At 39.9% G+C, this 25,791-nt stretch overlaps 1 protein-coding gene across 50 annotated transcripts in view; it reads left to right on the top strand.

Moving 5' to 3' along the window:
• Baz2b (bromodomain adjacent to zinc finger domain 2B) overlaps window positions 1–25,513 on the top strand; it is a 325,808-nt gene extending 300,295 nt beyond the window's left edge. For 42 of the 50 annotated variants that reach the window (XM_076568555.1, XM_076568531.1, XM_076568557.1 and 39 more), the window contains 12 exons: window positions 2,003–2,065; window positions 3,110–3,254; window positions 7,239–7,900; window positions 8,416–8,689; window positions 8,864–9,019; window positions 9,953–10,113; window positions 14,336–14,646; window positions 15,033–15,168; window positions 19,008–19,154; window positions 22,828–23,093; window positions 23,178–23,321; window positions 24,119–25,513. In XM_076568555.1, coding sequence (XP_076424670.1) covers window positions 2,003–2,065; window positions 3,110–3,254; window positions 7,239–7,900; window positions 8,416–8,689; window positions 8,864–9,019; window positions 9,953–10,113; window positions 14,336–14,646; window positions 15,033–15,168; window positions 19,008–19,154; window positions 22,828–23,093; window positions 23,178–23,321; window positions 24,119–24,272 — 2,619 coding nt within the window. In that variant the 3' untranslated portion in view covers window positions 24,273–25,513. The remainder of the gene's footprint in view (window positions 1–2,002; window positions 2,066–3,109; window positions 3,255–7,238; window positions 7,901–8,415; window positions 8,690–8,863; window positions 9,020–9,952; window positions 10,114–14,335; window positions 14,647–15,032; window positions 15,169–19,007; window positions 19,155–22,827; window positions 23,094–23,177; window positions 23,322–24,118) is intronic. The other 8 variants (XM_076568547.1, XM_076568548.1, XM_076568546.1 and 5 more) reach the window with 1 other exon arrangement.
• The last annotated feature ends 278 nt before the right edge of the window (window positions 25,514–25,791 follow it).

Genomic DNA, 25,791 nt, shown 5'->3' with positions numbered 1-25,791 from the left:
CTGCACCTGGAGGCCAAGATGAGAGCCTGTCTGTGAGGTCAAGGGTGGCGGCTTAGGCTCCAAAGAGCTCCAGCCCAGCCTAGGCGGCAGTGTACAGCCTTGTCTTCAGCTGTTTTTTTTTTCCTGCCACATTTATTTTTATTTTTATATCATATTTTTTTTATATTATATCATCTTCTCCCCCTTTCCTCCCCCAAAGCCTCCCATGTACCCCTCTTGCTTTCTTATTTATAACTTCTTTTCTCATTAATTGTTGTTATATACATGTGTGCATATTTTTCCCCTTGAAATGATTGGAGGGCATCTTTATCATACTAAAAACATGGTAGACATGTATTGAATGTTGACTAGTCAATAAAGAACTGATGATATCTAAGAGCAATCTCAGCAATCTTGCTTAAATTCTAGGAAGTGTGGCAGGACAATAGTTATAGTCCTTGAAGGATTAATTACTGGGAGTTTTTCCATTAAGGCCCACGTGATCCCTTCAATTAGAAGATGCTGCCCTCAACTAAGTCAGACCCTTTGTCTCGTCAGTTCCCTTTTGTTCCCACTCTTATCCTTGTACACATAGCCCTTCTAATTGTTGGACCTCTGTTGAGACTTAGCTGAGCTATGCCCTCATTAGGTGACGTACATGAGGTTGTGTTGAGCATTGAATGCTTAGCACGAAGGCATCTTTGGTTAAGAAGCAGTGGGAACCGTGGTGAGGATGGTTTCTGTCTTCAGGCTTGATCATCGTGTACACTCTTTTTGTTGTCGCCTTCCTCTCTGAACTTCCCAGTTCTTTGACGTTCCTTACGATTACAGGCTTTTGTTTGTTTGCTTCGTTTTTTGTTTTGGAGTTTTTCAAGACAAGGTTTTCTCTGTAGTCCTGGCTGTCCTTGTAGACTAGGCTGGCCTCAAACTCACAGAGATCCACCTGCTTCTGCATCCCAAGTGATGGGATTAAAGACGTGCACCACCACCACCCAACTAAAATTATGATTAACCAAAATTCCATTAATTAAAACTTTGTATTCTGTCACTTCTCTCATCCTGAGAGAAGTGTTACAAATTCCATTTTGTAGGTTGGGTGTACCGCAGTTGCAGGATGCTTGCCTTGTTTTCACCAAGCCCTAGGACAGTCAATCGCACAGCACAAGACAGTGGAGGGGTTACCTTCGCTTGATTTGGCTGATGCATTACCACTTTGTTACCTTATTCTAATTATCTGTTGATTGGAATGTAATTCTTGGTTTAGTGAATTCTGAAAACATTTTGTCCTGCTTATCAAAAGATCACTTACATCAATATTGAAGTATCTAGTTGAGAGTCAGGATTTAAGCGTTTGGAGGCCTATTGTCTTTTTGAGGTTTATTTTATCCCAATTAGAATTCATGTTACTTTTAGCTCAAACAGTCTACATAAAAGCCAAAATAACTCTGTCCCCTGACTTTGGATAAGAAGTGCATAAATACTAAGTGGTGATAAGATATGGAAGTCTTTCCTCCTTGCAGTACTCTTTACTAGGTGCGTTTCTTTTCTGATGTTTATGAGTGAGTGCTTGTGACTTGTGAAAAAAATGCTCCTTACTGGATGGGAATGTCAGAAAAAAATGCCCGGAGGGAATATCAACAGTGAATTGAAAGGCTAAGGATGTAGCTCTATGATTGAATGCTCACCTGTTATGCACAAGGCCCTCATTTTAAGCAAGACCCTTAAAAAGTGGGTTTGAGGGTACAGCTCAGTGTTAGATTACTTATGTAGCGTGGTAAAGCCTCTGCCCTGACAAAAGACAAGCAAACAAAATAGCCTCAGAAGGGACCCTTGGAGAGACCCCCATGCCGCTTTTACCACTTTATATACCTTGTAGACAAATAAAAGTGTGTGTGTGTGTGTGTGTGTGTGTGTGTGTGTGTGTGTGTGTGTGTGTTTGTGTGTGATGTACTCAGGCAGTATCTGATGATTAACGGATGGAACTTTCAGGCGGATCATTGATCCTGTGTTTTGTCACATTTAGGACGAAGGTGATCAAACAGCGAGCGTCGAGGAGCTAGAAAAGCAGATTGAAAAGCTCAGCAAAGTAAGCGCGTTCCGCCATGTCTCCACTGTGGGGGCCGCGTCCCGAATCCCTGTTGTCTGGGGTTGCTCTTTCTCACTGCTAAGGAACAGCAAGCTTCTAGAAGCAATTAAACAGAAGAACTCTAGAAACCCTCAGTTAAACTTCACGAGCTGAATGCTAGGGTTAGAAGCCTCTGACGCATTGTTTTTAACCAAATCTATGCAGAAAGAGTTCTAGACTCCTCAGTTGTACCTTTAAATTAGCGTATCAGTAAAATATAATCTCTTGGAACTTATTACCCAAAAAATTTCTGAGTTCATAGTAGTAGTTTGAATATTCATATTTCATTTTACACTTGTGCATTTATTTATTATACTCACATTAGACTTATAACCTATATATACTTATTGTATTTATCATTAAAATTTATATTCTGCATTCAGTATCATTAGTAAAATTTAAGATGAGTCTTTTTTGTAATAAACATTAAGGTATTTTGTTAGATTATAATATAATTACAATATTTCTTCCTTCCCTTTCCTCTCTCCAAGCCCTCTCTTAGACCCATCCCTACTCTCCTTCAGATTCATGGCAGAAAAATTAGTTCTTAAGTACTGAGAGATGCCTGTATAATACTCTGTCAGTGTTCAGGCCCTAGCTGTAGGTCAGCATTTAGGCGTGCGGGGATAAGGAATCAAACGTGCTTAAAGCTAAGCAAACTATAGACAGAAGTATTGGCAATGTAATGAAATTAGCTAATTTGTTTTGGCTTAGTACTGTATTTGATGGCATATACAACCGTGTTTTTATGTGTTTAAGAAGATCCTGGTAAAATAAAACTTACTTTTAAGCCCTTGCTTGAATCCAGGATCTTTCTTACTATCCTCATTTGTTTTGAAATCACCCTTAAAGTTATTTTCTGTCATCAGTGTGACTGGAATTGTACTGGGTGTGTAACATTAGTCCTTTCGCTGTGCAGCATGATGACGCAGTAAACAGAGTATCTTGGGTAACTTTTAAGTCACTTTTGGCCGTGATGTAACTATATGGATGGCTTTTTTACAGCAACAGAGCCAGTACAGGCGAAAGCTCTTTGATGCTTCTCACTCACTACGCTCCATGATGTTTGGTCAGGATCGTTACCGACGCAGATACTGGATTCTTCCTCAGTGTGGAGGGATTTTTGTAGAAGGCATGGAAAGTGGTGAAGGTAAGAACTACTAATCTCCTAAGTGGGATATTGTATTTCTTGTTGTTTCTTTTTGTTTTTGTTTTTCTAGACAGGGTTTCTCTGTGTACATGGCTGTCCTGGATCTCGCTCTGTAGACCAGACTGGCCTTAAACTCACAGAGATCTACCTGCCTCTGCCTCCCGAGTTCTGGGATTAAAGGAGTGTGCCATCACCACCCACCAGGATACTAATATAAATGTGTGTGTATTTATATTTATATGTATTTTTATTTATATATGTTTGTTTGTTCGTTGTTGTTGTTGTTTTTTTTGTTTTTTGTTTTTTTTTGTTTTTTCCGAGACAGGGTTTCTCTGTGAAACAGTTCTGCCTGTCCTGGAACTCACTCTGTAGACTAGGCTGGTCTCGAACTCACGAGATCCGCCTGCCTCTGCCTCTTGGGTGCTGGGATTAAAGTCATGTACCCCCCACTGTCTGGCTAGGATTACTTTTTTTTTTTAAGCTTATGGCTAGTGTTGTGTCTTGTGTCCTTTCATGATCAAGCGTGCTATGTTACTGGTCATAGTGAATATTCAGTTCCCATTCCGTTAGAGCCTCTGTACTGATGAGTGCTTCCTTCATGCCTACGGCTTTGCTGCTGCTGCTGCTGCCATCTCATGCCAGTCGGCTGCACTGTGGGCGGTGTCCTCGCTGTCCCTTGTGACTCTGCACTGTGGGCGGTGTCCTCGCTGTCCCCTTGTGACTCTGATGCAGATGTGTCTTCTCCCACTGTCAGACTTCTAGCCCCGTGGCTCGTGCTCTCCCTTTCACAGCAAGGCCTGTCCTGACAGAACTGCGGAAGATTAGCTCTGAGATTCTTCCCCAAATCTTGGTTTCTGTCTAAAATGGTGTTCATATTTGAAATTTGTGAGCACCTAAACCCTTTTAACTTCTTCTTTCTTGTCACCACCGGTTTTTGCTATTTCATCTTTAAACCTCCATTCCATTAACTGTATGATACATCTTAAACTTCTGGGTTCAGTAAAGCTGCTGAGCCTAGCTTCTCAGAACTCCATAGCTGAGTGTTACTAAGTGTCAGAATTCTGATAGGACAGGAGCATTGTATCAGCACTTGTGAATCCCAGGGCGTCGCGATTGACCCTTGGTGGCATATAGAATACAGAACTTCTGTCAGCATGTGTCCCCTTAATGTATAGGTTCTGTAGGAGGCACAAAGTTACGTGAGGAACAATCCATAGCCCGGCACTGGGCTCATTTCTGTAATTCCATCATGCGAGAGGTGGAGAGTTTGAGACCTCCTTGGGCTATATCATAGCAAGACCCTTTTAGGAAGGAGGGAGATCTGTTTTCCTATAGAAAAAGTTACTACTGCAGTCAGTTGGTTAACCATGTAGAAGACAGTAGAAATTGTAAACAAAGCATTCGCTTTTATGCTTTTGTTTTAGTAATAGAACCACCATTCTTAAATGAAAACTTTATGTGAACTCTCAGCATCTTAAAAAAAAAAAAAAAAAACAGAAAGAGAAAGAACAGAGACAGAATTGTGACCAGACTTCTTGGAGGAACCCTAGCCTTTTCAGACACGTCCTCTCCCTGTACATTTTCTTTCCAACCCTGATGTGACTCAAGGGGTGACTCCTGTGACTATTAGTCCCTGCGATTTTGAGGACCAGCAAAGACTCGGATGAATAAGCTGCTTGTGGTTATTTCACAAATTAATCCCTAGTATCTAAGCTGCTCTGGAGAATTAGTAAGATATATAGTATTAATTCTAATTAGCAGCTAATTTAAGGGAAGGATGTGAGAGCTTTCCAATGTTAATGGAGAACTGGCTAGATATGATATACTCAGAGTGTCACGTATATGGTCAGAATGAAGTTCCGTGATGTGTTTTGCCATGAGACGCTCTCACAGTGGAGCTTCAGGGAGAATCAGACGCACCCTTCCACCAATGAACCTGTGGACCTTGTGCATGCCACAGTAGGGTTTTGTCACTATCTCTGGCTCTAACTGCATCCTCTGTTTTATAGCAGCCACCATGTTTAGGAGAGCTTATTGAGTGGAATTCCATTATCATAAAAGAGAGAATTTAAAATCGATTGCTTCGTTCAGTGGTGGGCTCTGTAAAGGAAGTAATATAGAATGATATTCCAAGATGAGTGGGGAGAAACCCATTGCACATAGGATGATGAGAGACAGCTCTTTGAGAAAATATTTAACCTGAGACATGAAGGCTAAGAAGCAGTGAACAGATCCTGCAGAACAGTAAGCGCAGAGGCCCTGAGGAAGAGTCCTCACACATCTGAGAAGCAGAAGCAGGAGATAGGAACAGCGATGGGCTCCGGGGCCAATAGGGCAGAGCCTATGGAGGTCTGTCAGATCTTGTAGAGTGCTGAGGCCTTAGTAAGGAACTGGGATCGTCTCCCATGTTGCAGAAGGGTGTACAGGATTCTATTTATGTGGTACTCCAAACCATAAGTTACAAACACACACCATAAAACAGGAACAAAGGACATAAACAGATACATCTTCAAAGACGCTATTCAAGTGGGAAATAAATACTGTGAAAAAATGGTGACTGCCAGAAACTAGGTAGGGTGTGTGTGTGCATGTGGGTGGGTGGGTGCGTGCGTGCGTGCTTGCTTGCTTACGTGTAACTCCTGGGAGGAAGTTATACATATATAAATCTGATTAATCAGGATTAGTCTTGAGCAAAAGTAAAGATGGAAGAATAGGCAGGATGGGCTTACTCTGCTCCTTCATGCCTGAATATGTTAACCAGAAAGTCTGCTACATTTCAGACAGAATAAAGTAATAGATTTATTATTTTAAGAGTTCTTAAAATTTATCTTAAAATTCATTAATAGGATAAATAAATAGTTAACCACAAAAGGATATTTAGTCCACTAATGATCAGATGTGATCCAATTTAGTTTTTTACCTACTGGTCATTGGCAAAGACAAAAAAAAATTGATAGCATCCAATTCTGTTGGGGAAATAGCCATCCTTGTGTGCTTCTGGGATGAGTGTATTTGGTCCTAAATTTGACCCAAACTTTATAGAGGACAGTTTGACAGTATATTTCAAGAACTCTTAAAAAGTGTGTATCTTTCATTGCTTGTTTTAAGGAATTTACCCAAGGAAATAGATCAGAAATAAAAATCCACAAGTGAGAAAACATATCATTTATTGTTAATAGTAGATAATTACGCTCAGCAGATTAATCATAATGTTATCCATTCAGTATCATGTAGATATTAAAATCTATGATGTAGTTGTATATTTATTGACGTTTTATATGTAGTCTCAGTTTATTTAAATAGGCAGACTAGACTAGACTCCCTTTTTCATATTATGTAGACCGAGAGGTACATGGAGAACTCCCGAAAGTGTTATACAGATCTAGTACTTTTTACTGTGTAGGTTTTGTTATTAATAACTATACATTTTAAAGTGTGTGTGTGTGTGTGTGTGTGTGTGTGTGTGTGTGTGTGTGTGTGTGTTGGTGTGTTGGGGGGCAGGCTTGTGTGGTGTGTGTGTCTGCACCATGCATGAGGAGGCCAGAGGAGGACATAGCATGTCTTCTTGATCACTCTTTACTTTGTTGCCTTGAGACAGAGTCCCTGGCTGCAGAGGTCACTGTTTGTGCTAGCCTGGCTGGCCTGCGGACTCTCCTCCACACTTGAGCTCCAGGCATGCGTGGTCATATGTGCCTGCTTTTTTATGTGGATGCTGGGGACTCGAACTCTGGCCCTTATACCTGCACAATGAGCATTCTTATCCCCTGAGTCATCTCTATGGACCCTATATTTAATTTTTTACACTAAATATATACTAAGTTTCTAATGACTGAAAAAATCCATAAAAAAGAAAACATGGGGAATATAAAATGGTGTAGAAGTTTGATGTATATGTATATAATTTGGTGAATAATAAAATTTAACTTCAGTAATGGTTTGATATGTAGTAATAACTTACTTTAATAACATCTTTCACTTTTTTAGGCCTAGAAGAAATTGCAAAAGAAAAAGAAAAGCTTAAAAAGGCAGAAAGTCTCCAGATCAAAGAAGAAGTATTTGAGACTCCTGCGGACACTTTAAACTGTTCCATTCCAGATCACTGTGAGCAGCAGGATGACCTCAAAGAGAAAGATAACACAAATCTCTTTCTTCAGAAACCTGGCTCTTTCTCCAAGTTAAGCAAGCTTTTGGAAGTAGCTAAAATGCCTCCAGAGTCGGATGTTATGACCCCCCCAAAAGCGAATGTTAGCACGAACGGGTGCACGCTGTCCCATCAGAACGGTGGGAAGCATTCCCTGGGGAGCGTTCCCTCGGCGACAGCGGCGGCAGGGCAGAGCAGCAAGGAGAAGACAGACTTGGGTCTGTTTAGCGCTGGCTCGGGTGGTTGTGGGAAGTTGTACAGCCCTCTCCCCAACGACCAGCTGCTCAGAACACTGACTGAAAAGAACAGACAGTGGTTTAGCCTTTTGCCAAGAACACCTTGTGATGACACTTCCTTGACCCATGCCGACGTGTCCGCCACGTTGGTGACTCCTCAGTCACAGCCACCGTCGAAGTCGCCGTCACCTGCTCCTGCTCCACTTCTCGGATCGGCCTCTGTTCAGAACCCTGCTGGACTGAATCCATTTGCTTTATCGCCTCTTCAGGTTAGTAATGCTCACAGAACACATTGTGACAGTTCTTTATTTAACCTTTGCTGATCTTCATGGAGAGCTTCAGTCAGAGTTAAAGTATCCTAACACAGTCTGAAAAGCAAAGCAGTCAGAATGTGGGTCACCAAGCTTCATTAGCACTCCTGCTTCTAACCTGGGTCTAAGCTGGCCCTAATTTTCAGTTGTTACAGTTGTAATATAACTAGCATGTAATTACCCTGGGGGACAAATAACATGAAAGGCAACATTGTGGCTAATGAATTTAGTTTTTCGCTGGTAAATGGATATTGTTTTAGAATTTGAAAAATAATTTCAGTTTCTAAACATTCTCCCAACTCTTTAGACTCATAGGTATTGTTTTTGTTTTGTAAATGTTATTACATTAAGTATATGGAGATCAAGGGCAACTTGCACAGCTCTTCCCATCTATCATGGGAGTCTCTGGGATTGAACTCAAGGGCCTTTACCCTCTGAACCCCAATCTGAGTTGAACATGTTTTGTTTTACAGGTGAAAAGCGGCGTGTCTATGATGGGACTTCAGTTCTGTGGGTGGCCTGCTGGTGTACTCACGTCCAATGTCCCCTTCACATCACCTTTGCCTGGTCTGGGGTCAGGGTTGGCACTGCCAGAAGGAAATGCTAGTTCCTTCTTGACCTCCAGTGTTGCTTCAAGTAAAAGTGAATCTCCAGTCCCTCCCCCGGAAAAGGCCTCCACAGCTCAGCCAGGAGCTGTTGAAGTAGCAAAGCCAGTCGATTTCCCAAGTCCCAAACCTATCCCAGAAGGTAGGTAGAAAGCGGTGGCTTGCAGTACTTACTGCATCTCATGGTGACAGTTAATCTCTTATCACTGTATCTCTAAGGGAGTTCTGTGTGGCTAACAACTCTTGAGATTTGGTCTGTGCCGTTATTTCCTACTCAAAATAATATAAATTATGTACATACTTGGTCTTGACTTAGAAATGCAGTTTGGTTGGTGGAGAATTATTGACCCCGAGGACCTGAAAACACTGCTCAAAGTGCTGCACCTCCGAGGGATAAGGGAAAAGGCATTACAGAAGCAGATACACAAGCACCTGGACTACATCACTCAAGCCTGTGTCAAGAATAAGGATGGTGTGTGCCCTCTTATTTAGTATGAAAAGTCATTCTTTGTATCAAAACTCACAACCTTTTTTTTTTTTTTTTTTTTGGTTTTTCGAGACAGGGTTTCTCTGTGTAGCTTTGCGCCTTTCCTGGAACTCACTTGGTAGCCCAGGCTGGCCTCGAACTCACAGAGATCCTCCTGCCTCTGCCTCCCGAGTGCTGGGATTAAAGGCGTGCGCCACCACCGCCCGGCTAAAACTCACAACCTTTTTGTTTGTAACTTTTTGTTTTATGTGCACATTTGTCTGTGTGACAGTGTCAGATCCTCTGGAACTGGAGGTACAGACGATTGTGAGCTGGTATATGGGTGCTGGCAATTGAATCCAGGACCTCTGGAAGAGCAGCCAGTGCTCTTAACCGCTGAGCCATTTCTCCAGCCCCCAGAATTTGTTCTTTTACCCTAAACCATTTTAATATGTATTAATTCTTTATTACTTTTATTTATTTTCAAATTATTCTTATTTTTTTAATTATGAATGTGTATGCATAAGCCAGAGGTATTGGATCCTCCTGGAGCTTGAATTATAGTTGGTTGTGCACCACATGAGGTGTGTGCCGGGAATCAAACTTGAGTCTTTGGGATGAACGGTATGTGCTTTTAGCCGCTGAGCCATCTCTGCAGCACACATGCACTTCATTATTTTAAATGTTGCTCAACAGTGACTAATGGCTTTTCTCAAATTGTATTACTTTCTATCACTTTTAGTACCTGTATACAGATTGTTTTGTGTGTCTTAGACAATTTCTTATTCAGCAATGGACTGCGTGTGCTAGTACATGTATACATGTTAAGAATTTTGATGTGCGTAGTGTCCCTAGCATTTTACTCATTTAGAGGAAGAAGTCATCGTGCAGGGGTTAGAAATGAAATAGTTTTAAAAAGTACTTTCTTTTCAAATGTAGTTGCTATTATTGAATTCAATGAAAATGAAGAAAATCAGGTAACTCGAGATATCGTGGAAAACTGGTCAGTAGAAGAGCAAGCAATGGAGCTGGACCTGAACATCCTCCAGCAAGTCGAGGACCTGGAGAGGAGGGTTGCGTCAGCAAGTTTACAAGTGAAGGTAAAGCTGGCTTGGCATCCAGTCTGCTTTTAGGATAATGGAAGGTATTGTACTAAATGTTTTCACATTATTTCAATTAATTCTCAAAACAGTCCTGAGTTACTCTCTCCTGTCTTACAGGTAAGGGAACAATATAAATAACCTGCCAGTCATCATTTAAGTGGCAAAGAATGTGTGCAAGCCAAGCCTGTTTGACTGTGTAGCCTATGTGTGTGTGTGTTTGTTGTTTGTTTTTTTACATCTTGCTGCCTCCTTAATGGTATTCACAGAAATCATTTCTGGTATGGAGTTCTTTACCTCAAGCAAATTTTTGTTTTCGCCATGATAAGTACAATTTTCTCTATAAATCTTAACAAAGTCCTACTGTAATGTTTCATAGAAGACCAAGAACTCTCTCATTTTTAACTGTTGTATGTCAGACTTTTACCATGTATAGTCTAAACTGGAAGGACAATACAGGCACATTAGGATCCGTGAAGCACATACATCTGATGGGTGTGACATGTCACAGCCATGGTCAGAGCTGATTTCTGCCGGAGAGGCAGGAGGAAGGTCTTACGTACTACACAAGATGCTTAGGCTTAGGAAGAAGGCAAGTGGTGCAGTTGTGCTGATGAGTTTGACTAAGCAGAGGAAGCTCCAGAGGCTTAGAAAACTGGGCTCTCTTAAGTCATTTCACTTGATATTTGTATTTTATTCAGAAGGAAAACCTATTACATAATCCTATCCTGCCCAATACTTTAAATTTTGCTTCATAATTAGTGTTGAAGGTCTCCAAAAACCATCATTTTCCAGAGCTAATATATCCCTTTTTGCCACAAACATAATTACTAACATTAGAAAGCAAAATGTATTACTTCCTAAAACTATTGTGCCTAAAACTATATATATATCTCCTCCCCCTAGCCTGTGAACTGTCCACACGCCTCATTTATCTGGCATCTTTAGCAAAGGAACTCTTCCATACATGTTAATTTTCTGGAGAAATGAAAATTATTCCATTTAGTGCTATAATTTTTTAAGATGTTTGTTGGATCTCTTGGTTTATGCATTTCACTGCCTCCTTAAATTAAGAATAATGAGTGTAATTTAAATTGTCTTGGTGACACAGTATCTTTAGCATGAAGACCAGTTATCAGGCTATGGGCCCATAGGAAATGTGAAAGGGTTTTCTCCTGAATGGTTGGCATGCTTTCTCACACAGTGCATCTGCTTTCCACACTCTGATCTTGCCCTCTGTCATGGTCACTTGCTACTACTTGTTGGGTTACATGGTTTTCACTTTCCTTCAACGTGTTCTATCTAATTTGCCAATGCTCACTGACCAGCAGTTGGGAAAGCATGTCAAGTGTTCATAGATTAGAGTGGGGCCTGAACAGCCAGCCACACTGGCTCCCTTGGTCCCACCGCATCTGGGCCTTCAGCGCTCTTGCTAGTGTTCTCAGCAGCTAACGTCTGTGGAGTGTGCGTCTGAGTGGAGGGTCTCAGGACCCTGTTGGTGAGCTGCTTGTGATTTGTGCTGTGTTATTCGGAGAAGTGAATTGTCATTTTATTAGTCTCCAGTTGTCTTTAAGTGATTAAAAAAAAAGTAAAAATAAGATGTTTTACTAGCTATAGAAGACTTAATCATGTTTTTTCTTAAAAAGAAAATACTTTTAGCCGGAGGAGCTTGCCATTATGAATGCACATTAAACTCGTGCTGTTGATCTATTAGATACACTCATTTGCATTTTCATATTGCTAAGAATGTTGGTGTTTTCTTTGTATATTGTAGGAAGATCTGCCCCTCGTCGCGGTCGTTGAGTGTATGCTCAAGTCCTCTTATTCCCCACTGGCTAGCGACAGCTCTGTGTCTCTGTTTGTGTTTTCTCTTTTGTGAGCCAGGAGCCCTGTGAAATGGCTCCCAAATTCCAGATGTTTTCTGAAAAGTACGGGGGGTCTACAACCTCTTTCAAATAGTGAATCTGTAACTGTACATGAAGATATCATAGGTTTTCGTGGGATTTTACTATCCTTCATCTGGCCTTCGTGTCCACTGCCACTGTCTGAACTGGTGGCACTCTAACCCCCACGCCATCACATGGCTTTCCTAAGCATGGGCCGGAGCAGAACTTCCTGAACCTCTTTCACATACTGTATTGTTCTGATTTATCACAGAATGTCAAAGCTCAAATTTGCATTTACCTTTGTTACATTATTATTAGCTTTATTTGAGTGTACTTTTTGACATGCGGAGCTACTTTTATCATAGTCTGTTACCCAAAACATTAAGTTTTCTTTCTAGTTTTAAATATTACAGATTTATAGCAACAACCTAAATATTCATTCAGCCATGTATTAACAGAACAAATCAAATGCAGAGCCTTTGGACACTGGCACTAAGGACCTTTTCTGAAGTAGCACCTTTTGGACAGAGTGCCGCCATCTGGCTTTTGATCTCCGAATTCTAATGTCGTTCTTTTGTTGTTGTCTTGACAGTTACTTTGCAGAAATTGAAGCATCATATTTACAAGGTTTCTGTTATTTAGCTATTTTGTTTCCCTTTTAGAATGTGGGAAGGTTTCTGTGATATAAGTTGTCCCTGTGCCTGTATATGTAACCTAAGTATTAATAAGTATTCTGCCTTATCCAGTTCCTCATGATTGCCAGCAGCCCACAAACTCACGATCATCCTCCTGTTTCAGTTTTGTGTGCCATTGTGTGTGATTTCCTGTGCTTTCTTTCTAGATAGATATTCTGTTGAGATAAAGGAGGCCATTTGGTCTTTTTGTTTGTTGTTTGTTTGTTTTGTTTTGTTTGAGACAGGGTTTCTCTGTGTAGCTTTGGAGCCTTTCCTGGAACTCACAGAGATCCGCCTGCCTCTGCCTCCCGAGTGCTGGGATTAAAGGCGTGCACCACCACCGCCTGGCACCATTTGCTCATAATACAGAGACTAAAACAATAATTTCTAAAGAGATTTAATTTGCAAAGAATTCCTTCTGTTTTTTTAAATATACTTTTGCTCAGTAGTTGTTTTGTTTTTAATCAGACAATAGATACTACAAAATTGGACAAAATGTACTTCTAATTTCCAGAAAGCTTGCCTTATAACAGGAAGGTAAAATATGGGTGCATGGGTGCAGAATCTAGTAACTAACCATAAAGAAATACAGGTTAATGTCTGAATTTTAAAGAGTGAACTGGTTTCTGCTGGATATTTGGGAGAGATGGGTCCAAACTGTGTAGAGTTGAGACTGTTCTGTTGTAAGAAAATGAGTGAGATTTTGACTGACGGGACCCAGGTGAATAGTTCACTAAGAAGTGGGAGGATGGATAAAGGACCAGGGACTGAAAACTTGCTGTGTCAGAGAGGAGCAAGTCATGGAATCTGAGTGCAGAGTTGAGGTCTGAATGGCATGTGAGAGTGATGCTAGATTTGAATGTCACAGATGGAGGACTTGTTAAAAGTTGACAATCTTTGGTTTGGGACAAAGGATCAGTGTGAGTAAGCTTGGTTATAAAATTATTCATTTATTCAGTCAATATGTATGTATTGAGTACCCATTATTTTACCTCCACCATGCTGGAAATAAAGGAGTGAGAGCCAGCATGGCCCCCACCCTCCGGATACTTAGCGGGACAAGGATGTTAGGCAAACCCTCCTGCCGATGTAATGGTACATCCGTGGCAAGGCTGTGGAGCATTGCAGGATCCTAGGAAAGGCTGCGGGGGAGCGGGTGCTTAACCCCTGAAGGAGTTCAGGGAAGGACTTCTTTGGGGAACGCTTTCATGACATGAGGGCTGGCAGATGAGTGGTCTTTGTGGGTGAGGACAAGGAAGCATTTTATGGGCAAGGGTAATAGCAACGCCGAGTTTTGCAGCCAAATGGAAAGTAGTGGGTATGAGGACCTGCATGGCATGAGAAGAGAATCAAGAGAAAGCCTCACAGGCCACCAAGACATTCTCTTTCTGTACGCGTATAGCTTTAATGAACATGTTAATCTAAACCTTTGTAATCGTTTGCTGAATATTACTGCCTATGTAACCAATGTTATTTTTCACAGACTTACCAACTGCTTTTCCTTTCTTTGTGCTTGTTTTAACCTAGAATTAGGAAATACAAGGTAAAACCTTTCAGTAAAGATCCTTGAGATCTGCTGGTGGTTGCTGCTGAATTTAAGGTAACTCACCCACCTAACATTTTCAGAAGAAACCGTAATGACATTATTCTCTTGATGTATAGGGTTGGATGTGTCCAGAGCCTGCGTCAGAAAGGGAGGACTTGGTATATTTTGAACATAAGTCATTTACTAAGTTGTACAAGGAACATGATGGAGAACTTACTGGTGACGAAGAAAACAGTGCGCATGCACTGGCACGGAAGAGTGACAACCCCCTAGATATAGCTGTAACCAGGCTGGCTGATTTGGAGCGGAACATTGAGAGAAGGTATCTGAAGAGCCCCTTAAGTACCACCATTCAGATCAAACTGGATAATGTGGGCACAGTTACTGTCCCTGCTCCTGCACCATCCATTAGTGGTGATGGTGACGGGTAGGTTATTGAGATTAACTTGACAAATTATTGTGCTTCTTTGCTAATTGGAGCCTATTTTCTATTGCCTGTTATCTATGTATCTTCTTGTATGTCTGTGATCCATGTGGATCATGCTATTTGCATGATGCTTTGTAAAAACTTTTATTTTTGTGATGTGCATCGATAATCTTTGCAAAGTGATCTTACATTTATCTGGTTGTGACTAAGCTTCAAGGCACGTAGCCACAGTCTGTGCACTACATCAAATTTAGTTGCTTAAACTTTATACTTATTGGCTGTTACATGTTTTTGTCATTGCTTGGCTTTCAGTGTGATGATTGTTTCACATTCAGTGACCATAAGTGTGGCCATGACCTACTCAATTTCTCTGTATCTCAATGCAGAATTGAAGAGGATATTGCTCCAGGGCTCAGGGTCTGGAGAAGGGCGTTAGCAGAAGCTCGCAGTGCCGCACAGGTAGCCCTGTGCATCCAGCAGTTACAGAGATCAATAGCATGGGAAAAATCAATTATGAAAGTTGTAAGTGCTTTTATTTAAGAAATACTATGACTGATGTTCTCTGTCTTGTTTTTTCCCACCTCCAGATCTTTCTTAACTATATATTACCATATTGTTACAATGATGTATATTGTACTCGGGAGTGTGTCTAATTCTTAAATACCATATGATCTATACTTTTTTCTTATCTTGAACTTTCTGTAGCAACCTGCCAAATATGTTATCTTCTCTTCGCTCAAATTTTGTTTGTGTCTCCTTTGAATACTTGTTTATAATCATAACAAGTTGCCTCCTCAACTGCACCAGCATAATGGTTGTTAATTGAAGTATTTTAAAGGCTGTTCGCTCCTGTAAGCACTCTACCTGCTAGCATTATCGGCTCCATTGTGCCTTAATTGTATTACTTTTCCATCACTAATCGGAATACTAAACACAAAACAGAGAACTCAGACTATCACATAAGGTTGGCATAGAGAGTAGAACTTTCTGTGTTTCTCCTGATAAGGAAAACGGACTCTTCATCTTTGGAAATCCCCAGGTGGTTGTTAGATAGCACGCATTCACGGTGGCATCCAACAAATGCCACATACTTAAAATAACAGCAATAGTTCACATACTTTCAAAAAGACGGTTGTTTTAAATCGTGTACACAGTGCTCTGTTACCTATTTTTGTGCCATACATGGAAGTACCTATTATACATAGACCTTTACAGATTACTTTAATATTTGTTTTTTTAATTAAAGACCAGCTCTAAAATTGAAGTATTTGAGATTTATTGAATCTCATGAATGGCTAAGGCTGGAAATTCCTTTACTTGAAATAGAAAGGAAGAGCTCCTGGTAATCCAGCATCCCTTTCTTCAGTTTCCCCTCGGTGCTTAGACTGCTCAAGGCCTTATATGCAGTTTACACAGATACAGTTTGTGTCTTCTGCTTTTTCATCTCTTCCTGAAGATGTCTGGAATCTGAATCTGCAGCTTTTTACAGTATGTTCAAATAGAATTTACTGTAAGCCTGAAAGTGCTGTGCAGTTTCTGAAACATAAAAATATTTAACAATATATTTCTCCTAAAATTATTAAAAAAATATACTTCTCCTAAAAATATAATCTCCTTGGGCAAACATATTTGTTGAAGTCTAGACTATAGTGAGTAAAAACATTGGAGTTTTACATTAAAATGAAATTTATACTTAATTTTTCTTATCCTCCTCTCATGGTCAGTTTTGTTATAAACCTAAGCAAAGAAACCTCCAAATTGGGCGAGAAATGGTGGCGTACTCCTTAAATCCCAGCACTCGGGAGGCATAGGCAGGTGGATCTCTGTGAGTTCAAGGCCAGCCTGGTCTATGCAAAGAAACCCTGTGTCAAAAAAAAAAAAAAAAAAACACCAAACTCTACCAAAAATGTTTGTAACCTCTCTCTCTCTCTCCCTCCCCCTCTCACCCCCTCCCCCTCTCTCTGAGACAAGGTTTCTCTATATAACAGTTCTGGCTATCCTGGAACTCGTACTGTAGACCAGGCTGGCCTCAAACTCACAGAGATCTGCCTGCCTCTGCCTCTCGAGTGCTGGGATTAAAGGCGTGAGCTACCACCGCCCGGCTACTTGGTGTTTTTTTTTAATTGTTGTGTTTTTGAGTCAGGTTCTCTCTGTAGCTCAGGCTGTCCTCAGACGCACAGTTTTCCTGCCTGTGTCTCCGAGAACTAAAGTGAGAGCCAGGCACCACCACACCTGGCCCCTCTGCAACCTCCCATTCCTTTCCGTTTTGAGATGCATTGACCTTGCCCATGTTCCTGATGTGCTTGTATCATCAATTACTGTTGTTACTAAAGCCATTTTAGAAATAGTCACCAACACCGTTTGTAGCCGAGCCTAGAGCTCAGCAGAGGAGTACTTGCCTAGCAAGCACAATGCTGTGGTTCCTTTCTCAGCACTGCAGATGATGGTGATGATGGTGATGCCATGGCTTGCTATTGATAGATTAACAAGTATTTTGTGACCTTTGATTAGATAGATGTCAGGACCCGTAATAATCCTCCTAATAAATCCAAACAAAATGTTCAAGTGATCATTACCTTTAAAAATACCATCTTAGGCCGGGCGGTGGTGGCGCACGCCTTTAATCCCAGCACTCGGGAGGCAGAGGCAGGCGGATCTCTGTGAGTTCGAGGCCAGCCTGGTCTCTAAAGCGAGTTCCAGGAAAGGCGCAAAGCTACACAGAGAAACCCTGTCTCGAAAAACTAAAAAAAAAAAAAAAAAAAAAAAAAAAAAAAAAAAAAAAAAAACCATCTTAGCCAGATCGCAAGCTTACCAAGAGAGTGGAAACAGCCACTTTGCTTCCAGGTAATTCTCTGCATATTTTTTTGCTTTTGTAGCAAAGGAGTTAAAACAAAATATCAGTGTACACGATCTCACATAATAATTGTGAGCTGTTACTGTGGTTTTTTTTCCAAAGTGCTAAGAATGTGATATTTTTCACTTTTTCTCTGGAAAGATAAGAAAATACTTATTTTTAAATTGGACATGAGATGTCAAGCAGGCTTTGTAGTATTTCTAGTGTTTTCTCAGTAAACAGAAAATTATGTTCATGAATCTTATTTTTAATATTGTTAAAGAGATTTAAACATAACCTTGCACTTGCACGTTGTTCTGAATAAGTGTTTTTACAGTAGAGTTTTTAAGATAGAGTGTGAATTCAGTGAAATAGCATCTTAAGTTACTCAGCGGTGTGGGATTCAGAAAGCTCTTCTAATAGAAACTTATTTGGGGTTATTAAACTCTACTGCTTTTGTGCTTACATACATGACAATTATAATATTACACATATCTGATGTATTTAATAGACAGTTCTCTTTACCTGTTCCCTTGCATAGTATGTATCTCGCATATTGATAACATTTTAAAACTATCTTTGTATATATATTAAGTTATATAAGATTATTGTAGTGTTTCCTAGGCTAGCATATAACGTATTGAAGTTAAATAAAGCAAATGTGCATGTTGAACCATTCTTTTCCTAAGATTATCAATTCCTAACTTTAATGTAAATGAATTCCCATTTAACCATTGTCACTTTTGAACTACTGATGGCAAGGTAATGCCTCTCACGACCTGACTGTGCCCTGAACTGCGGTGGGGTTAGTTCCCTCCGCTCTCGCAGCTACCGTGGATGCTGTGGGCTCCGCCTCTTTCCCTTTCTGAAAGTGTTATACAAACTGTGTCTACCAGGGGATACTTGAAGTAATTCATGGTATTGTACATTGTTCAATAAAGGAGAACTATCTTTAGATTTGTGGCAGAAATTTGACTTGGGTTGGTTTTCAGAGTTCACTGTTTAGACACATTTTTTAAGTTAGTCATAAATTATAGATGGATTGTGTACAATTAGGAATATCTTTATATCTAATTATACTAAGACGTTTCTGAATTTCAATATTAAGAGCTATTCTAACTCTTATTTCTTTCTCAGAGTATCATAAGGACAATAAGATAAGCAAAAGATGAAACATTAAAAGCCCCATGTATTAGAGCTCTTCATTGCTGTGTGTGCTCTGATGTCATGCTGATGACTTCATATGTTGACGTGTACATGCTTCTGAAGTGTGTGAAGGCACTCGACCTCTAGCTTTGTTCTATGCAGTGTATTGGAAGTGTGCATTGACCCCAAAAGAATTGCTCGCCCGTCATGTGGTCCATATCTGTGCAATGAGAGATACATAGATGTGTGTGGCTATTATATATTTGTCATCAAGCGGAATGTTCATTATTAATAGAACCTAGGAATTACGGTTTGTTTCCTCTCCCAGCAGCTAGTCCTCACAGCAGAGGACTAATTGTAAGTGACTTTCGTGTGTTTGTAGTACTGCCAAATCTGCCGGAAGGGAGATAACGAGGAACTGCTTCTGCTCTGTGACGGCTGTGACAAAGGCTGCCATACCTACTGCCACAGGCCCAAGATTACGACTATTCCAGATGGGGACTGGTTTTGTCCAGCGTGCATTGCTAAGGTAAGAACAGTGGGAAACCAAGCTTTTTAAATTACCAGGGTTCTGTGGCTTGTCACAGTTTATAAAATTCATCTTTTTTAAATAGTCTATTAATTGTTAATGCATTCACAAGGTTGTGCAACTTCACCACTATTAAATTCCAGAACATTTTCATAATACCAAAAGCCTTTTTACAGATATACAATGTGTCTGCCATCCTCTCTTACCTAAAATATTTGGAAAGTTCATGTTCTAGCATTGCTCGGTACTTTTTTTATAGTCAAATAATACTCTATTATATAGACTTACTACATTTTGCTTATTCGGTCATCAGCTGATAAACATCTGAGTTGTTTCTACCTTCCAGATATTGTGAGTGATTCTCTATTGCTCATGGACCAGTTTTTATAAGAACTCTATTTGGTTCTCTTGGATATGTGACTTGGAAGAGAATGTCTAGTCAAATGATAATGAACACTTATATTTTTAGTCATTTTCCAGTCACATTTAAAGTAGAAACCTGTGAACCAAATTATGAGAGGAGTAATAGGCCAGGCCTTTAATCCCAGCACTCAGGAGGCAGAGCCAGGCGGATCTCTGTGAGTTCGAGGCCAGCCTGGTCTACAGAGTGAGTTCCAGGACAGGCTCCAAAGCTACACAGAGAAACCTTGTCTCAGGAAGAGAGAGAGGTGGGGAAAGGGAGGGAGGGATGGAGAAATAGAAATATCATAAATTAAGAAGAAATGACTTGGCTGTGATGACAAACACACCTATAATCCCAGCGCTCTGAAGCCATCGACAGGAAGATGAGGAACTTGGGACCACTCTGAGCTTACTTAAATAGACCTTTTCTCAGTAAAATAAGGGCTAAGGATTTAGCTTTTGTATCATTTTCAAGGTCCTAAGTTCAGTCCTTAGCACCACAATAAAAAAGGAAGGAAGAAATTTAGTTGTAGGATTAAACGGTGAGGACTATGAAGTGTGTAGAGATCAGTGTTTATTGAAGACCTGAGTCTTCGGTAGGTATTCCTTACATCTGACAGTCTTCTAACTTTATACTTGACCGAGTGCTTGCCAGTGCCTACCCTCGTTCATGAGCTCAGATCGAAATTTTCATTTCCCAGGTTCCTCCTCCTGTCACTCCAGTGGTCCTCAGTTATAATCACTGTTTCCTTCCCTATGACTTAACATATCAGTCATCCGTCATTAGAATGATGCATTCATGTTAGGTCCTTTACCTCTCTTAGTATGTTATTTAGTTAACCTTTCGTTATGGTTATTCCAGCCTTCTGTTCTGTGCCTGTCTCTTTGTAACTATATGTGGCTGTGAACAATGTCCAGTCCTTTAACTTCCAAACATGAATTGGAATTAGTCATGCATGGTGATTTATTTCTAGTCAATCCCTTCCATCCTCCCTCTAGTCACTGGACTCTGAATCCACAGAGAAAAGCTTCAGAGTCTGTGTATCTGCAGTATCAAGCAAGTGGCGCAGCATTCACTGAAGGACACTCACCGGTCTGAAACATCAGAAAGTCTTTTTTCCATTTCATTGTATGTTTTCTTGGTGCAGTGTATTAATTGGTTAGAAAATGATCCTAAGTCAGGAAAAAAAAAAACTATGCCTGGCAATCTGCTAGTTCAAATAGAAACTAGAGATCTTCACCCATCATTCTTGAAATGTTACTGCATTTCTATTTTTATTTGTTCATTTATTCTTTGACTTAGGATCTAAGTCTGTAGTCCAAGCAGGCGTGGGATTTACTTAGTAGCCAGGCTGGCCTCAGACTCAAGGTAGTCCTCCTGCATCAGCTTCCTAAGTACTAAATCATAGGTTTGAGCCACTCTGCGCAGTTTGAAATCACATAGCTGTCTACCTTCATCATCATCAAGGGAATTCTTTTATTGTTAGACCTTTCTTTTTTAAAGGAATATCTGATTGTTTAAGTTCAGTGTATTAAAAACACACAAAAGGAAACTAAGTGGAGAAAAGAATTAAGCATTTAAATTATTTCAGTTCATGACAGAGTAGTGATTCTTCAGTAATCTGTGGGAAAGTGTATTTGCACATTTTTTTTTCATTTTAGTGAATTGAATTAAAATATCTCCTTAACTTTTCTCACAACCTGTCAACAGTGTAGTAGGTAGAGAACCAAATAATTTTAACTCGTTAAGCACATTTTAATAATATCACTGGTCGAGGTAAATTTATGCTCAATGAAATTGCTTTAAAATACTCCAAAAAAAAAATGTTTGCAGTCAGCCAGGTTATTATCAGAGTGGTCATAACATTCTGCAGATTTCTGGGCAAGGGAGTAGTTTGGTGAAAGACATTAGAATGTGCCATTTGAAATATTAAGGCAAAAACTCTACATTACTAGTACCATGACATGTACCTTTTATGACATATTACGTATAGCATCACCTTTAATCCTCAAAAGAGGCATTTCCCTTTTCTGCACGCAAGGCACAGGATCTCACTGTAGTCTGTGGTTGGATGTGTCAGTCTTGGTGAGCACATAGCTGACCTTCATAGATATGTGGCTGCTTTTATTTTACAGAAGAGAAAACAAACCACTCTGAAATTTTAGCCCAACATGCCTTATTTAGTAAATGGAGCAACACTTTCATTTAAGACATTTGGTATTTTATTTTTCTCAAAAAGAGACATTTTTCTCCCCATCTTTGTCTGTGCTTTGAGCCACAACTTAGGAAATTCTTCTCATCATTGGATCACTTTAAAAATCTAATTTTCCACCTGGTGCTTCTTGAGCTCATTTTCCTGTTTGTTCTAGCTTTCTAGTTCCTCTTCATCATTACTGTTAATGACCTCCATGGTTTCATTTTCCGACATGTTTGTTCCTATTTGTGCTGTGCTCTGAAAAAGAGCCCTGTGCCCTCCCTTGGTTAGCCCTCACCTGGTTAGCCCCTCCCTTGGTTAGCCTCTCACCTGATTAGCCCTCCTTTGGTTAGCCTCTCACCTGGTTAGCTCCTCGTCTGGTTAACCCCTCCCTTGGTTAGCAGCCTAGGCTATAGGAATACTGGTGATCAGTTCTACACTGTGGACCTCCATCTCCAGTTTTAAGAATTTTTCTTTTCTTTTCTTTCTTTCTTTATTTTTTGAAACAGGATTTTTTTGTGCAACAGTCCTGGCTGTCCTGAAACTTACTCTGTAGCCCAGGCTGGCCTGAACTCACAGAGATCTGCCTGTCTCTGCCTCCTGAGTGCTGGGATTAAAGGCATGAACCACTGACACCGGTTTTAAGAATTTTTAAAATAGATTGTTTTCTCCATGCCTTTTTTTTTTTTTTTTTTTTTTTTTTTTTTTTTTTTTTTTGGTTTTTTAAGACAGGGTTTCTCTGTGTAGTTTTGGTGCCTGTCCTGGATCTCGTTCTGTAGACCAGGCTGGCCTCGAACTCAAAGAGATCCACCTACTTCTGCCTCCTGAGTGCTGGGATTAAAGGTACCCAGCCAGTTTTGAGAATTTTTGAAATAGATTATTTCCCCATGCTTTATTAGGTGTCACTCATATTATAGGAGAAGAAATTCCCAGATCTCTGTAAAAGAATAGAATTACCAGTCTTCTAATGCAGAGCTAGTATTTCTTGTTGATCCTACCAAACATTTATGATTAGGAAGTCTGTAAACAGTTGTTTTCTTATACCCTATCTACTTCTTTTTTTTTTTTAATTAAAGGCAAGTGGTCAGACTATAAAAATAAAAAAAATTCATGTCAAAGGAAAAAAGACAAATGAGTCCAAGAAAAGCAAGAGAGGGAATGTGGCTGGGGACACTGAGGATGAAGACTCCACTTCCACCAGCAGCTCCTTCAAAAGAGGAAGCAAAGAGCTCAAGAAAAGGAAGCTGGAGGAGAACCCTGCCGGCAGCTTCTCCAGAGGAGAAAGTGCCGCTTCTGTTAAGAAGTCCAAAAGAGATGACTCCAAAGACCTGACTCTCTGCAGGTAGCCTATCTTTCCTTCAGTTTTTATACTTAATTTGGGAGATTCCAAGGTATAGGTACTGATTCCAAACATTATTTTCTTTAGTATGATCCTGACTGAGATGGAAACTCATGAGGATGCCTGGCCTTTTCTACTTCCTGTAAACTTGAAACTTGTACCTGGCTATAAGAAAGTCATTAAGAAGCCTATGGATTTTTCTACAATTAGAGAAAAACTAAATAATGGACAGTAAGTAAATAATTTCTGTTCAGCAAATAGCGAGTATTGATATTGAAGGTTTAACATGGTGACATATCGTAAAGTAATTGTGGAGGCTGTGGATTTTTTGTAGTGTGTAAGAAATGTTTCCATACTTTACTGGTGTAACACTTTTGAATGAGGGTCATAGGGTGGCCGGAGGGTTAGGAAAGTGGTGGGTTTGGAAAGCCCTCCAGCAGAATGGTAAGAAGTCACATAGTAAATGGGATGTGGGAAACACAGGGCAGGTGAAAAACATCTTCCTGGTTTTGTTGCTATTTTTGCGTCAAGATAAGGTCTTACTCAGTAGCCAAAGCTGCCCTCAAACTTGCAATCCTCCTGTCCTCACCAGCCAGGTACTGGGAATACAGTTATGTGGTACCATGGAATACATTTATGTGGTACCGTGGAAAACATTTATGTGGTACCAGGAATACATTTATGTGGTACCAAGAAAACAGTCATGTGGTACCATGGAATACATTTATGTGGTACCAGGAATATGGTTACGTGGTACCATGGAATACAGTTATGTGGTACCAGGAATACAGTTATGTGGTACCATGCCTACCAGGGAAAATACCTTAGTTTTGTGACCTCTTCTACTGAACATCTTTGACCCAGCATTACAGAGCACAGTGAATGTTTCCAGATGTTGTTTTCATAAGTGGATTTAGATGTGTTCAAGTGCAGTCACCCTGATCTCACCAGCTTTCTTTCCCATCCTCTTTGTCTGTGTGCAAGTCTAAACCCGCGAAAGCAGCCTGTAATGATGTGTTTCCTTTCAGGTACACCAGCTTTGAGACCTTTGCTCTAGATGTCAGGCTGGTGTTTGACAACTGTGAAACATTTAACGAAGATGACTCCGACATAGGCAGAGCTGGCCACAGTATGAGAAAGTACTTTGAAAAAAAGTGGACAGATACCTTCAAAGTGAGCTGAAGTTGTAATCTCCTTTTCCTCTTTTCCTTTTAAACAAGGACAAACAAGACCAGCAATGTGAACTGCATTTACACAGATGTGCAAGGCACATATACATATTAACTTTTTTTCCTTGAAATAAGTATATATATACATATATATATATATTAAAGAAAAAAAAAGATGAGAAGAATGATACCATTTTTAGAGGCTTCACTCCTACAGCCAAGACCGTTGGTCGCTGGCGTGGGTGATTTATCAGCTAACTTAGGTAGAGCAGGGCAGCGCACCCAAAGAATGTCCCAAGGCGAGGGTGTTGTAGTGCAATAGCTATTAACTCATCAAGTCGCACTGAAGAGCCGACACCAGAGCTCTAACGGGAAACGGTTCTCCTTTCCCTCTCAATAAATATCTATTTTTCAGTTTTTTACTTTGTAGTTTATTTTTTAGTGAATGTATTTAATTTTATGAATTATTTATGATTAAACCACATCCAGAATCTTCGTTTTCTGTGAAAAGGAAGAACTAGAAAATTGCTTTAAATCTTGAAAAATACAACAAGGAATGTTTTAAAATATAAAACAAAGCCAAGTGAAACTGTTTACACTGATGTGCTCTGAAAGCACCAAAAATAAACTTTACTGTAGAGTTACAAGTACATTTATATATATATATATATGTTGCGCATCACTTGTGTAGTTAAATTGTATTTCAAGCCAGTGGAAATTGATGTGTATATATTGTTCATTATTGTTTATATTGAGTCTTGTTTTAATATGTATTATGTGTATATATTGTTTGGAGACATTATTGTTTATGCCTTAGAAGGACTGTAGCATTTTATCTGCGTCTGAAGGTAATTACAACTATACAGCTTGTACAGTAATTATCCTCTACCAACACTGTGGCGTCTCCCTAATCTTGGTAGTGCCTGCCTTTGAAACAGGGTGGAGGGGATAGTAGTTTTCCATTTTTCTATTTTGTTATATAATTTTAAGCCACCAGGGCCTAAATTAAAGTATAATCATTTGTATCCATGTGAAATAAAATCGTGACGATTTCCTACACACACAGTATTTTTTCATAGAGACACTTCCTTCCCATCTGCCTTGCCTCAGAAATAAATTTAAAAGACATTTGTAACCACTGTGTTTTATCTACTGTGTGTTGTGGCCTGTTGGAGGCAAATAGATGAGAGTTTTTTTGTACCTATGTAAAAGTACTTGAAGTTTTATTTAAAATAAAATGTTGTGGAAAAGGTAGTATTCTTTTTTAGGGGTGTTATTTTTCACTACTCTATGTGGCACAGATACAATAAAAGAGTTTACAAAGCAGGTAAACTCTTTGTTGTTGTTGTTGTTGTTGTTGTTTTTCTTAATGTACCTGAACATGCATTCTGTTAAAAGGCAGTTAATTTAAATTTCATTTTTGCAGTCTTAGCAGTGTGTGGTGACTCAGAGAGCCGTAGGCTGAGTCCAAAGCCTGGGTTAAAATCACGTCTCTGAGCTCTGTGAGAATGTCAGTTTCTTTAGACCTCATT

Source organism: Peromyscus maniculatus, chromosome 4 (assembly GCF_049852395.1).
Source record: "Peromyscus maniculatus bairdii isolate BWxNUB_F1_BW_parent chromosome 4, HU_Pman_BW_mat_3.1, whole genome shotgun sequence".
Lineage (NCBI taxonomy): Eukaryota > Metazoa > Chordata > Mammalia > Rodentia > Cricetidae > Peromyscus > Peromyscus maniculatus.
The sequence above is the reverse complement of the archived record's forward strand: the minus strand, read 5'-3'. Positions and strand labels throughout refer to the sequence as shown.